Source organism: Tupaia chinensis, unplaced genomic scaffold, assembly GCF_000334495.1.
Source record: "Tupaia chinensis unplaced genomic scaffold, TupChi_1.0 Scaffold000104_1, whole genome shotgun sequence".
Classification (NCBI taxonomy): domain Eukaryota; kingdom Metazoa; phylum Chordata; class Mammalia; order Scandentia; family Tupaiidae; genus Tupaia; species Tupaia belangeri.
Genome location: NW_006159568.1, coordinates 1,354,697 through 1,369,801, shown reverse-complemented (window position 1 = coordinate 1,369,801; position 15,105 = coordinate 1,354,697). Strand labels below are relative to the sequence as shown.

The window sequence follows — 15,105 nt, the reverse complement described above, 5'->3', positions numbered from 1 at the left end:
TGAACTGATGAGAATAGGTCTGTCTCCTGGGAGTGGCAGATGCATTCCAATAAAGAAGCATTTGCTGGGGCCAGCAGGTGATATGGTGGGTAAGGTCCTAGACTCCCACATAGTCGACCACAGTTCAAGCCAAACTTGGCAGCTTGCTTTCTCACTTTCCCTTTCTCTTTCTCTGTCTCTCTCTTTGGTCAAATTAGAAAATAATAATAACAAGTTTTTTGAAAAATTAATTAAATAGCTAATTATTTTTTTAAAAAAAGAAAGAGCATTTGCTGAGGTCTCAGACTCAGAAATGGGGACTCCAATCCCAGTCTCTTGTCCCTTTAGCCCCAGGAAACACTTAATTCACTCATCTGTGAAATGGGAATCATACGAGCACCTCGTGAGATCACAGCCCTATACATGAGCTAATGTGTGTCGAGCTCTTTTGACACAGTCCCTGACACTGAGCACGTCGTCGGTAAAGGCAGGCTTTGATGCAGGTCCCAGAAGAGCCTCTCAGGGGAGGTTTGCAGCCATTGCAGAAGAGGTGGGCAGGGGGCAAAGCTTCAGGGAACCGAGCCCAGATCTAGGCCACGTCTCCCCACCCCTTAGTTAAGGAGCAGGTTTTTAATGGGCCTCCAGCTGGTGCCAGCAGATTCCTTGATCCGAGCTGACATGTGAGGACTTTTCATGGTGTGCAGGGGCTGCATTTTTAATATAGCATAGCAAACTACATTTCCATCATGGGCAATGTTGAAAACATAAAACAAATTAAAAAAAAAAAAAAAGGAACCCAGAAGCCCTAGTTCTACCACACGGTCAACCTCTTAAGGTTTTGATTTGTTTCTAAGCTTTTCTCTATGCATGAAAAAATGGCGATACATCAGAATTGGCCCCTTACACAATTTTATAAACGAGCTCATCTTTAAAGATTCCTCAGAAACCATTTTGCTGTGTTCCCTCTCATGGAGGTGTTGCCTTCTTACTGAGACATTCCTTTCCAGAGGAACGTTTGATGAACTTCAGTTCTCGTTAGGATGCCCGGTGCTATGAGACGTGCACTGGGCCCGGGCGCCCAGGCGACGGCCTCGAGGCCCCTCCCGAGAGCTAGAATCTGGGTCAGAGCAGGAGTGTTCTGTCTCTACACCTTCCAGGTGGTCTTTGCAGACTTGGCCACATGCCAGGGTGGGAAACCCTGCCAACTCTCTTGACACAGGGGTGTCAAATTTATTTAAATCTTACTTTTAAAAAAATGTTTGATGAGAAAGGTGAAGCAGGGAGAAAGAGTTTTTTTTGTTTTTTTTTTTGTTTTTGTTTTTTTTTAGAATTACTTAATTTTACTTATTCTTCTTTCTTTCTTTCTTTCTTTTTCTTTTTTTTTTTTTTTTTTTTTTTTTTTTTTTTTTTTTTTTTTTTATTTGCACAGCAACGCACCTAAGGTTGACCAGAGAGACACATAGAGAGAGAAAGGGAAACTGAGAAAGCAAGCTGCCAGGCCTGGGACTTGAACCATGGTCGGCCATGTGGGAGTCTGGTGTCTTAACCACCACACCACCTGTCAGCCCCTGAGATAAGTATTTTTCAAAGGGTCTTGCCACGTTGCAATTCTTCTGCCCCAGCCTCCCACTTCACTAGGACCACAGGTGCATGCCATCCTTCCTAGCCTATTTAGGTTGAGTTGGGAACCAAACCCTGGGCTCCCATATGGCCTCAGCCACCACACAGGGGTGCCCTTTCACTCATGCAACTGTGGCTGGGCTTAAAGCTTACCTGTTTGACAGGAAAAAAATTTTAAATTTGTATCGACCTGGTTTCTGGTAAAACTGCATTTTCCCCCCGTTTTCATTTTTTTCAGGGCTTAATCAATTTCTCAGGTAATACACGTTGTTGAACATTTTCCTGATTACAATATGTATTATGGAAACAAAATCTTAGAACTTTTGTTTTTTTAGGTGGCAAAATCCAATTCACAAACGGATAGGTTAAATTCTTCTCTGGAACAGCTTCAGAGCAAGATAGAAACTTGTCGAGACTCAAAGGGAGATAAAACAGTAAGTCTCAGTAGATCCTGCCTGTGGTGACAAGTTAAGGTGCATCACGCTTGAATCATAAACTTGAAGTAAACTTATGTCTGGGATTTTTCCTTTTTTTGAAAAAATTATTTATTTAATTTTATTGTTATTATTATTTTAAATTTTGCTATAGGACATGTGTGCTCACCAGAGAGAGAGAGAGAGAGAGAGAGACAACGTGAGAAAGCAAGCCACCAGGTCCAGGACTTGAATTGCAATAGGCCACTTGGGAGTTTAGCACCTTAACCACCACGCCACCTGCTGGCCCCTGTCTGGGATTACTTACATGAGGGATTTGCCTGGGACAAGGAAGGGAGTGTTGGGATCTCTGAACCTTCCTATTTAGCCCCTGTTTTACTCAATGGAATGAAGGAACCAAAAGAAAACCAGCCACCACCACCCACGCCCCAGGCAGGCACGTCCCATCCAGTGGGTGTGAGGGCCTGAGTCTTCTTTTCTGACCTTACGCCGCCTGTGTCACCAGGTGCCTCTCACTCTGGTGAGAACCCAGCCCTGGATGAGTGACAGAAGCAGGCTCTGCCCTCTCAACCACCACTTTTTGTTTGACTTCTCACTTGTTTCTTTTGATCATCTGCGGCACAGAAGCTGCTTTTCCCCATCGAAACCGGGGCAAATCAGAATTGGAGCGAGGTCTGGGAGAAGTGTGGTCCTAAGTGCCTGCCAGGCCCCTGGTCAGAGGGCAGGTCTCTTGATGTCCGTGCTTATTTGTCACGAGCACGCATCCCTGACCCCGCCTCATACATGCCCTGGCCACACCAAGGGTCCTGTCCTCAGCAGCTCCGCCACGCAATCCCAGAGCCACACGCCCTGCCTTGAGGGGCCCGCAGTGGGGAGCTTACTCCACAGTCTCCTTCTCTTCCATTTCATCACTCCATTATCGTTAGCACTGGGAGGACAACCATCTTCCTCTCTGTATTGTCTTTTCCTGTAGATTAATGCATGATTTTTGAGAAAAGGTCAAACATCCACAGGGCACAGGGTCCCTCCCACTGTCATTTTCTAGAGAACCCGTCAACTCTCTTTTGTCTATCTGTGCACTTTCTACATCTCCACCCATTTACCCACAGGCAGGGAGGGTGTGCAGAGCAAGGAGGGGTCCCATATTTTGCCCGTGACTTACCTGGCTGCTTAGGAGCCCGGCCGCTGGGGAGCAGGAGAAAACTGGGTTAGTCTACTGTGACCCTTCCACAGGCCCCTTGGGGTGAGCTCTGCCTCTCCAGAACAGAAACATCTGGTCTCTCGGATTTCCTTACCTCCCAAGCCCCTCTCTGTCCTCCCCTTTCCAGATGTTGGGTGGATGCCAGGGGGTGACCCAGCCTTGGTCAGGTGGTATACAGGTGTTCCTGTGTGGATGGAGAGCTGGTTTGACCTCCACAGAGCAATGATTGAGAGACACTTGCAAGGCCTTGGGTACATGGTAAAGAAGAGGATTCTCAAGAGTGCGTCCCTGGGGAACCAGCAGTTGGTGTAATGGCTGTGTCACTGGGCTCCCATGTAGTTGACCGTGGTTCAAGTCCCGGACTCTGTGGCTTAAACTCACACCAGGCGCATGTGCATGCATGCCCAAGATCCCGAGAGGAGAATGGAGGAGAAGAGATTGTGGCGTGGCAGTCCCGCCCTCCCCCATGGGAGTGATTTCTCGCTTTCTGTCTCTGTTTTTCTGGCGAGCACACGCGCCCTATAGCAAAAACCTCTTCAAAAAAAAAAGAGAGTGCATCCCTGTGGGAACCGCTCCAAGAAGAGGGTGGTTCAGGTTAAATGCTGGCGTGGAGAGGGCTCAGTCGCCCTCCTACACATTTCTACGCACCCTCACTACCTGAGCCAAATGGTTCCTTCTAAACGCTAGGGCTGGAGGAGATTCTAGGGAATATTCTGTCCCCGTCTGTTGGATGGGAAGACTGAATCGCCTGTCACTTCTCAAGTGTGTAGAACCAGGAACAGAACTCTCGACAGCCCCGTCAGTGAAGTAGCCACTGCCTCAGTGCAGTTGTTTGAGAGCCAGTCAGAGTTCGCCACTCCCCCAGGGCCCTCCCTGTAAGTGATGGACCTCCAGGGTACCAGGAGCCCCCTCACCAGACCAGCCCCTGTTCCTGCAGCTCTGGTGCAGTAGGTCTGCCCTCCCACAGGCTGCTTCCTTGGGCTTTCTTCCTTTGTGTTCCTGCTAGATCGGGACCACAGAAGACCTCCTCGGCTTGATCCGAACTTGGAAAGAAAAGCTGAGCCAGAGGATTCAGTACCTCAACTGCAGCCTGGACATGGTGTCTGTCAGTCAGGTGGTCTTCACTGTAAGGAACAGGATGGGGTAGTGGGGAAGGGGGCTGACTGCTGTCTGGGCTCTCAGGACACCCACAGGACTTTGCAGAGCCTAAGGGAAGAGGGCACTTCCAGGCCCATGCTGGGCTTTGGGCCTGCTGGGGTGCTATGGAAAGTCCACAGGCTGTGAGTCCAGATCAAACCCCAGATGGGCCACTGCCCTGCACTGGTCTCTTGTGAGATCCCCTCCTTCCCAGCATGCATCACTTCCTCTTCTCTATCCGGACCTCCAGTGTCCCTATCCTGTCCATGGGCTCCCAGGGCAGCCCCATCTCAGCCCCTTCCTCCTGCCTGCACTCAGGAACAGCCTCCAGCTTCTCCCTATCCCACTACCACCATCTTGTCCAAGACCTGGTCTCCTGTTCACTTGGCTGCCCTGTCCTCAGACATCCTCCCATGGTCCATTCCCTGAGTATAGACCAGTCTGACTGTGTCAACCCCCCCTGCCCTAATGGTAGGGTTCAAACCCTTTAACCAGGGCACACAGTCCCTGGGGTCCTCCTCCATGGCCTCTTCATCTCTCTCACCCCTGCCTAGACATCACTTCTCCCTAAGCTTTCTCGCACTCTCTGGTCTGATTTGGGGTCTCCTGGTACCCCTAGCACCTCCCACTTCTTCTTGAGTCCACAAACCACATAGTGAGGTCTGCCCCAAGACTAGGAAACCCAAGAAGACAGAGCATGGGTTGCCTTCATCCCTGTCCTGCCCCTCACACCAGGCTCTGCCCACATAGGTGCTCAGCCAACTCCCAGGGGAGTCCAGAGAACTGATGGCTACAGAAAGGGGCTCTGCAGATCCTGGTCAAGGCTTGGCCAGCCCTTCTGTGGAAGCACTAAGCATCCACCCACCCCCAGTACTGTGCCCAACTGGCCAGAGGAGGCTTCAAGGGTCAGCCTGGAATCTTCTCTCAGGGGCTTACAGGTCATTGCTGAGGCAAGTCTCAAGGCAGAATAGGGAACAGCCCTACTAAGTGCTCACTATGGGCACCAACCCCAAACTTTGGCCCTGCTCCTGAGAGAGTTGACCCTCACTCAGACACACATTCATTCATTCTCTCATCTTTATGGTTACTTATTTGTTTTTATTTATTTTTTTAGAGAGATTTTTGCTTGCTGAAGACTCATAGAGAGAGAGTGAGAAATCACTCCCGAGGTGGATGGCCACGCCGCAATGCCTTCTCCTCCATTCCCCTCTCAGGATTTTGGTCACACGTGCACATGTACCTGGTGTGTTTTTCAAGCCACTGGGTCCAGGAATCAAACTGCAGTCAGCTATGTGGGAGTCCAGTGCCATAACCACTATGCTACCTGCTGGCCCCAAAATGCCTGTCTCTTCTAATAGACTATAGATCTGTGGAGGTGCGTATCACATGTGGCTTTCCCACCTGTATCCCCAGGACAGCCAGAGACCTGTGGAGAGTAAGCAGTCAGGAAGTCGTTTCAAAGGCATGAGTGAAGGAATGAATGAATGAACTGTGCCTGAGGGCAATGACCAATACCATTTTATCTTTTTTTTTTTTTGGAGAGGTTTTCACTATAGGGCGCATGCGCTCGCCAGACAGAGAGAGACAGAGAGACAGAAAGCGAGAAATCACCCCCCAGGGGGGATGGCCACACCACAATCCCTTCTCCTTCATTCTCCTCTCGGGATCTTGGGCATGCACGCACACGCACCCGGCGTGAGTTTTAAGCCACCAGGTCCAGGACGCGAACTGTGGTCAACTACGTGGGAGTCCAGAGACATAGCCATTACGCTAACTGCTGGTCCTGACCAATGCCATTTTTTAGAAAGGGAAAACAGGCTAAACAGGTCAGCCAGCATGCCTCTAGCCACTGTGTTGGAGTGAGGTAAGGATAGAAATCGAACCCAGACTGCTGCCTCCCTAGCACGTCAGCTGCTGCCTGTCTACTCGGGCTCTTCTCTCTGGCCTGCAGGACACCACCTTAAATGAGCTGGAAGAGAGTGACATCCTGGTATCTTCAGAAGCCTTTGAGGAGGAAGCCAAGGGGGACCTGGTCGCCCCTGAGTCTTTCGCCCAGCCGAGCCGCATGGGAAAATCCATGATTGAAGACCCAGCTGTGGAGGTGGTCAAGAAGATCTTGCAGTGAGTGACTCTAGGGTGCCCAGTGGGCCTTACTGCCATGGCCCATGGCCCCAAGCCTCAGGGAGTAAGTGGCTTTGGGGTTTCACACCTTGGGATCCCCAGGTGAGCCCACTCTGAGAGCCTGTGACCTCAGACAGGGGCATCTCCTCTTAGAGTCTCAGTCTGTCATCTGAAATGGGGCTCTTGAGAGGACTCAGGGGGTACTGAGGACTAGTTGGCTATCCATGATTGCTGTGAGAATCTCACATCCTGTCCTGTGGTTACAGAGTTCCCAACATAAAATGGTCAGCCCATCCGTGTGACAAGGATCGCTCTCAGACAGGTAGAAGCGAGCAGACCTATGGGTTTCGGGGCAGCCGGTGGTAGGATACCTTTTGGTGCTGTGTGGCCCAACCTCACTTCCTGTTCTCTGCTTTTGTCCTGGGAACCTGTCACTCAAAGGCTTCAAGCGACATCGGTGCCGGTCAGATAACTCTGCGAAGAGGGCCATGCCCAGTGCCAGTGCCACCTCGGCAGGGAGGTAGGGCCACAGGGCTGCCTGGATTCTCTGCTTCCCAGGTCTGTAGTTTGTCCCCAAACACTTTCTCTGACAACTTGTCCCTGTCACTTTCCCAGACTCTGTCTTCAGAATGTACCACCTGTCTCTGCCTCTGGGACTCCAAGGGGCCCCATGAGGGAGGGGCTGGCTCTAATGATGGCTTTAGTCAGGTTTGAGTTTTTTAGGCTTCCCACCTGGAGGTCAGTGGTTGTCCATGACAACCCCACGTGGCTCCCAGCCCCGCTAACTCCCCACATACATGGTCATGGTTAGAAAGAGGGACTGCTGGAGCCACGGAGCAGACACTTCCCAGAGTAGCAGCACAGAGCTGCAGAAAGAACCCAGGGCCCCAGCAATCTGGCCTTGCGTCTGCCCACTCTGCCCCACTGGGGTCAGGGCCAGCAACCCCTGCACGTGGACTCTATGGAGCACAGAAGCCACATGGCTCGGCTAACTTTCCAGTCTCTGATAAACCCTGGTTGATATGGTTTAATCCCTGGTTTCGAGAAAGTAAGGGGAACCCCTGCTTCCCTTTACCACCTCTTTTTTGAACACACATGCTATGAAGAGAAATGAAGACCAACCAAATGGGAAGAGTGAAGGCTGAGTCAGAGCTACCGCAGGGAGTCGGCCTCCCTCAGTTGCTGTGGAGCGGGGCACCAAGGGCAGGAAGAGGAGTGGGAAGTTGCACACTGGAGGACTGGGAAGGTTCCAGGTGTGCCCTAACTGGAGGCCCTGGCCTGGGGAGGCTGGAGGCCGGCCAGGTCAAAGCAGCGTCCTATGGGATTGGCTTTCTCTGGTTTCTCCCAGGTTAAAAATGGGGACAAAAGCTAGGGGAGCTGTCATTGATGAATAAATCCTGGTCATTTGGGGTCTATTATCCTGGACTGTCACTTGAAATTCTCAATCTGACATCCGGCAAATCTGATGTAAGACTGACTTCCTGGGCTGATTATCGTGGGAATGCTGTAGGTTGTAGGTCAGAGTCCAATTTCTCATTATGACCCAGCCATTGCCTGTTTCTGTATCCAGTCCCTCAAAGGTGGTAAAAAGTCCATGTCACTAGGCTCTCAGGTAAAAGAGAGGGTGCTCAGTTAAACTGGAATTTCAGTTCGACATCATCTAATTTTTTAGTATAGCTATATGCCACATGTTGACTGGGATATACTCACACTAAAAATGGCTTTTTGCTTACGTGAAACTCGGGTTTAACTGAATGGGCCATGTTTTATTCACTAAATTTGGCAACCCTCCCTGCTGCTCAACCTGTTTTTCTCTGGATCCTCAAAAGAGACATTTTCAAGGATGCACATTTCTGGGGTCCTTGCCATCCCCAAGTGGCCTTGGTTGTGTAAAGGCTTCATCCCACAATGAGGCTGTCTTCAGAGCTGTTGCGGGTTAGGAAGTTATTTTGAAGGGCTTGGTCCATGAAATGGGAATCAAGTTGCCCCGTCGGCAGAGCTAGCCCCCCCAGCAGCCCAGGCAGGGCTCGTGCAGGCTCAGACCTGCCTTGTACCTGTCCCCAGACCCAGAGCACTGACCTGCCTTTGTCTCACAGCTTCACACGGCACTCCAAGATCAACAAAATAGACAAAAAGTACCTGGTGCTCGGGGACAAGTCTCCACCTCCCGCTGAGTGAGTGACAATGACTTTCTCTTTAGCTCCATTCCACCCCTATTTTCAGTCAGGGGGAGGCCACGTCTGACTCAGGCTGAGAGGAAAGTATGAAGCTTATAAAAGAGAGAAAGAGGCTGGGGGCTGAGGGCAGGTAAGGGTCAAGGTCAGTTTGTCTCAGCCCATTTCTTCTAAGTTTGTGGAGAGACATTTTTACTATAAATTCACATTTTCCAAGGTAAGGATTTCACAGTAACAGGGCAGCAAATGCCTTTGAGGTTCGGGTGTTTTGTTTCATGTTTTTCGATACTTTTTTTCCCTTTTCCTTCACTACAATTTCAGTGATTAAACGAAAATCTGGCCCATTTAGTATGCCTTCATTTCAAGCAAACAAACAAAATTTCAAGTTCAGGAAACTAAAAGTCCTCAGAGAAAGTCGAGTTTCACAGTGGCACCCCGACTCCCCATGAAACAGGAACCTCACCATAGAGGACCCTTTTCTCATGAGCTCTCTCCTATCAGGTGGCCCAGGGTCACCTATGAAATGGACCATGCCCTTCTCTCATCCTCTAAAAGACATTCCCACACCATCAAAACCTTGACCACGCCCCCTTGGGGCTGGTAGGTGACGTGGTGGTTAAAGGCACTGGACTCCCACGTGGCCAACCACAGTTCAAGTCCTGGACCTGGTGGCTTGCTTTCTCACTTTCCCTCTCTCTCTCTGTCTGATCCAACTGGAAAATAATAAAAATAATTAATAAAGTTAAATAAAGTAATTATTTGAAAGAAAAGATCTTGACCTCCCCCCTTAGGGCGGTGTTTTCTCCCTCTCTTCCTCTCTCTCTATTTCTCTGTCTTTGCCAAATGCACGTGCCCTCTGGCAATGAAAAATAAAAAAATGTTAGTAAGCTATTGCTGATGGGTTGAGTTGCAGCTTCATTTTCTGAGACTATGAGCACCCACTGCAAGCTGGGTTTTGGTTTACTTACTTAGGAACCCAAGGCACTGGGCTGTTTAGCCTAATGGCTTCTCAATCCTTCCAGCACCTGATGAACTTTACAGTCCGCCAGCAGAGCTGAGGGTTAATCAGTCAGTCACACAAGTCAATCCCACGTCTGCCTGATTAGAGCCCGGTAGGGCTGAGGTGCCCTAAGAGTGTTAGAACTAGGCAGTCAGGAGTCGGTGCTAAGCTGGGATCTCAGTAAGAGCAGGAACAAGCACAATCAAGGAAGTTAGCTGCTTTTTTGGAGAGGAGTCAGAGTGTGCAAAGATCCTGGAGTAGCAGTGAGTTATTACCAGGAGGGACAAATCCAGAACAGAGCACTCAGAATGTTCTGTTCCTTTGCTGTGTCTAGAGGGGGCCTTTCAGGGATCTGCCTCGTGTGTGTTGCAGGGATTTTAAAGGGATCATCCTGACCCTCCTCTGGGAGAGCAACGAGCATCTGCTGGCTGTCGCGGAGGTGAGGCCCCTGCCTCGCCAACCTGCGTCCACCCTGGAAACAGGCTGCTCCTGCCTTCTGCAACATATGGCTGCTCAGGGGAAATGAGGAGGGGAGAATTTACCCCCACCCCTAGCCACCCACGCTTACAGCTCCCCAGTCTCCCCACCTGGGATATTTTGTTCTCCCCTGTAAATTAAACCCATCCATTAAGCATTTATTCATGTGTTCACTTAATCAGTCATTTCTTGGACACCAACTGCATAACAGTTTCTGGGTATGTCAAGGGAAACAGGTCTAGCCTTTGTCCCAAAGCCCCTGGGACAGTAGGAGGCCAGCAGATATGGCAGGCGCATAGGGAGCCAGTTGGGGCTGTAAGCTCAGGATCTAGGGGCCTGAGAGGAGCTGGCCAGCACCACGCCCCAGCATATTCCACACAGTGCTGGTGCGTTCTCCTATCTGCTTCTCATGGGCAGGGAGTCCTTTAGGATAGGGCCTCTGGCTTGTCCATCTTTGTGGACCACAGCTGTGCTCAGCTTGGAGCTTCATAAGCTCCCAGGCTGGCCACCAATTTGAGAGTCCATCAGCTTGGGTCCTGATGGATACATAGGATTTGCTATTCACTCACTCTAGAAATAATGAGGACTGTGTAAGTCACACACTATGTGGCCCCAGGATACTGAGAAACGTGACAGGGCAGATGGGATAGGAAGAGTGTCTGTGGAGACGGGAGCAGGCAGGTGGGTCCCAGGAATGAGGGCCAGGGTCCCACGGAGAGGGTCTTTACTCATGGTCGACCTTCTCTTGGCAGGAATTTTATCGCAAAGAGAGGCGCCCAGTCACCAGGCCTGACTGCATGTCTGAAACCTTTGACCAGTGTGCTGAGAACATCAACAAGAAGATCCTGGAGTACCAGAGTCAGGCGGATGAATACCACAACTCCTGCGTCTTGGGTAGGTGTGGGCAGGACACGTTGTGTCATGAAGCCAGTGATGAAGCCTGGCCTAGAGGTCACTTGGGGAAGGGGGACAGAGAATCTTCCCTGTAGAAGAGATTAAATAAAGCAATGATCAGAATGAACTGGGATAAACAACAATGCAAAAAAAAAAAAATTCACTTGAGAAATACAGTGATTCGTACCACTGAAAATATTTTGTTCCTTCCACAGATATTTTTGACAGCTTAATTTTGGTATTTGTATGGCATACAATTCCCCCACATAGTGTATAAGCCAGTGGATTTTTATGTCTGTAGAGTTGTGCTATCACCACACCATTGGCTTTAGAACCCTCCTTCCCCCATTCTCTCCCTGGCCCTAAACCATTCATCTACTTCCTGTCTATAGACTTCCTTACTCTACCTCCCTGTGAGTGGAATCACAGAGTACATGGCCTTCTGTGACTGACTGCTTTCATTTTGTGTGATTCCAAGATTTATGCCTGCCATAGCTTATATCAGTACTTCATTGCTTTTTCTCATGGAGAATTCTTCCACTTCCTGGATCTAGCACATTTTGCTGTGGTCTGCTGGGTTGTTTCAGATGTAGCAGGGGTAGAAGGAGGAGAGGAACAGGGAACACCCAGACCTGTGGTTCAGACCCAGCACTGCCATTCCAACTACCGAGTTGACCTAATATATAACCTCGGCCCTGTGGTCTCACTTCTCTGGCACTCCACTTCCTTGTCTGTATGCTAGAGGTACTTACAGTGCTCACCACGAAACGCGTTTGTGAGGGTTACACTCCTTACGTGATCTTGCCACGTGCAGGGAGTCATTAGTGGAGTCTCTCGTAGTAGTACATGGTTGTTGAATGACTGGAATGGAAACTACTGAGAGCATTTTGTTTCTTTAGTTCAGAATTTCCCCAGGTGAATACTGTGGCGTTCCGTCCTACATGATCATCCTCAAAGCAAAGGTTCCATGGGCAGATGAGTTTGGGAAATGTTGCAGATCATGTTCCTCTCTGAAAGAGTCACACAGTTCATCTTAAACGGAGACTTCCATCTCCTACAGTTTGGCAGTCCAACATCCCGACCTACCCTCCCACTGAAAACATGTAAAATGCTAGATAAACTTTTTTGGTGATAACACTTTTTAAAGGGGAAGTCTAAAAGGAGACAAGTCACTTAAATCTGGAACCTCATAGGGCTCCATCTGCAGAGTAAGGTGAACGAGACTTAAACTAAGCTCTTCCTTTCTTCCCTTCAGCTATTAGAAGGAAATTTTCTTATCAAAATCCTTGGTGTTGAGTGAAGGGGAAACAACACGAAATTCTACTGAACATCCAGAACTATGCTTCAGCTCTTACGCAATTTCTTTTTCTTTTTTTGGAGAGGTTTTTTTCGCTATAGGATGCGTGCACTCACCAGAAAGACAAAGAGAGACAGAGAGACAGAAAGTGTGAAATAACCCCCAGGGGGGATGTCCACACCACAATCGCTTCTCCTCCATTCTCCTCTCAGGATCTTGGGCATGCATGCACACGCACCTGGTGTGAGTTTAAGCCACCGGGTCTGGGACTTGAACCACGGTCAACTACATGGGAGTCCAGTGACATAGCCATTATGCTAACTGCTGAATGCAATTTCTAACCCTGAATTTACACTAATCTAAATATGAACTCAATGGTGTGTTTGTGGATCATCCAAAAGACCTCAGGCTGATGCTTTAGCCTAAAATGATTTTGAATTAATAGTGTCAAGAAGCAATAACTTCTTTATGGCAGGTGCTCTGTAAACTCCTTATTTGATGTACTGGGCAAGTCTGCTGGGTTCAGAGGGGCGGGGTCATTGAGATCAACAATGATTGACCACACTGGCCCTTGGCGCCATCAGACATGGATGCTCAATAGAGATACTATGAATCTTCTCCAGAGAAGCTTACTTTCACTTCAGGCCTCAAAGGATTCCTCACAAATAAAATACTCAGAATTAGTGCTCGTAGTGATAACAAACAATAAAACTCAAAAACACAAGGAAGCAAAGCACCTTGAACAAGAGGCAGCAAAATGAGCCTAGGAAAGCCCTCAGATATTGAAAGTATCAGACAGAATATAAATGAAGGCACTTGTTACAATTAGATAAAAGGTAAATGGAGGGACCAGCAGATAGCATGGTGGTTATGTCGCTAGACTCCCACATGGCCAACCACGGTTTGAGTCCTAGACCCGGTGGTTTCAAACTCACACCAGGCATATGTGCATGTGTGACCTAGATCCCAGGAGGAGAATGGAGGAGAAGGGACTGCAGCATGGCCATCCCCCCGGGGGGTGATTTTTCACTTTTTGTCCCTCTGTCTCTCTCTGTCTCTCCAGTGAGCACATGCACCCTAATAGCAAAAATCTCTCTCCAAAAAGAGAGAACTAGAAACATGAATAAGGAGCGAGAGACTATTGAAATGACCAATAAATTTAAAATAAAATAAAACCTCTATAAAGGAAAGAAAAAAGAGTGGAAAATTTAAAGCTATGAACAACTTTACTACCAGGTTATACACTGCTGAAGGTGAAATTGGTGAACTGAAAGGCAGATCAAAAAAACAAAATGAAATCTATCCAGATATAACACAGGAAGGAAAAAGATAAATACATCAGAGAGAGGTGAAGATGTGTGCATGAAAGAGTGGGTCTAACATATGGCTCTGCAGGTACAGAGAGAAAGGGAGGAGTCTAGAGTCAAGGCAATACCCGAAGAGATGGCAGATGAGAACTTGCCAGAATTGCTGAAAGACAAGGTGTTTTAAATGAGCTGAGAAATCTGCAGAGTGTAGAGGAGAAGCCCTTTAATTCACTTAACCCAGGATTTTTTCAGACTGGTTTGACGCTGGGGCTCTTCTTGATGGAATAACTGCTGCCACATGGGAGACTGAGGTTTTCCTTTTGGGAAACTGCTTTAGGCCTTTGTTGGAGAGTTCACATCAGCAGCCTGGCTCTATTCTGTCTGCTCTCCTGACCCCCCGCCCCACAATTCAGAATTGCGGGCCCAAGTGAGAAGATTTGAGGAGATGCTGCCCCAGGTATGTTGGCTGGTGATGGAGAATTTCAAAGAGCACCACTGGAAAAGGTTTTGCACCTTAATGAATGAGATTCGAAGACAATTTGAGGAAAAGCAGACACAGCTGGAGAAAAGGAAGGTAAGGGCCCCAGAACCAGCCTTTTACTCCAGAACCAAGGGCCCTGGGAGTTCAGCGTGGAGGCCAGTCATGGGCAGTGCCAAGTTTGAGGGAAGATGAGCCAGGTTTGGGATTACTGGGTAGGGGCTGAGGGACAGGTGACATAGTGGAATAATAACTGAGCCAACCACTTCCTCATAGAAGACATTCAGGAAACTCCTTGCTGGACTTAATGGGTGGGAGTGCTGAGACTGGTGGGACCATGGTCATTGAGACCAACCATGAGCATCCACACTGGTCCTTACAGCCGTGGGACATGGGTGCTGCTGATCTTATTGGACTGAAGCCCTGGTAGAACTAGGGGAGACCCTTCGTTCTCCCTCTCCCAACCCCTCCGAGTCGGCTCCACTATGTCCACAGCTTGTCCTCTCTTCCTCTCCTCTGCCCAACCATGGCTCCTAACAACCCAGATCAGAGGACACATCAGTCTGGCCTTGGCCATAATCGACAGAAGATATAGGCCAGTGACCTTTCAGTCCTGACCTCAGACTGAGTCAAAATCTCACTGACTTCTGGATTGTTTGATTGAAGGATGAAAACTCCCAGAAGCTCCATCCAAATCTCGGACACCCAACACGTTTCCAAGAAATGGAATCTCTACACATAGTGGAAAAAGCAAGACAGGGAGAGATGGACCGTGTGATTCAGATGAACAGGGAGAAGCTGGAGGTCAGTGGTGCCACTGAGTTCCTGGTCTGGGGCTGAGGGCCACACAGCCCCCCAGAAAGTGCCCCAGCAGACAGCACGCCACAGCGCTGAGTGTGGCCAGAGGAGGCCTGAAAGAGGGTGGGTCTTGTAGATGGAAACAGTCATTAACTTGTTTTTCCTCTGATTTCTAAACTAATTAATAC

The 15,105-nt window shown here is 49.0% G+C and overlaps 1 protein-coding gene across 3 annotated transcripts in view; it reads left to right on the top strand.

Annotated features, from left to right (window-relative positions):
- The window catches only part of CCDC180 (coiled-coil domain containing 180), a 64,263-nt gene that overhangs the window by 43,394 nt on the left and 5,764 nt on the right, over nt 1–15,105 (top strand). The window contains exons 23-32 of one of the 3 annotated variants that reach the window (XM_006143719.3): nt 1,935–2,033; nt 4,241–4,360; nt 6,323–6,492; nt 6,759–6,814; nt 6,934–7,012; nt 8,589–8,666; nt 10,039–10,105; nt 10,896–11,037; nt 14,055–14,215; nt 14,786–14,923. In XM_006143719.3, coding sequence (XP_006143781.1) covers nt 1,935–2,033; nt 4,241–4,360; nt 6,323–6,492; nt 6,759–6,814; nt 6,934–7,012; nt 8,589–8,666; nt 10,039–10,105; nt 10,896–11,037; nt 14,055–14,215; nt 14,786–14,923 — 1,110 coding nt within the window. The remainder of the gene's footprint in view (nt 1–1,934; nt 2,034–4,240; nt 4,361–6,322; nt 6,493–6,758; nt 6,815–6,933; nt 7,013–8,588; nt 8,667–10,038; nt 10,106–10,895; nt 11,038–14,054; nt 14,216–14,785; nt 14,924–15,105) is intronic. The other 2 variants (XM_014586005.2, XM_006143720.3) reach the window with 2 other exon arrangements.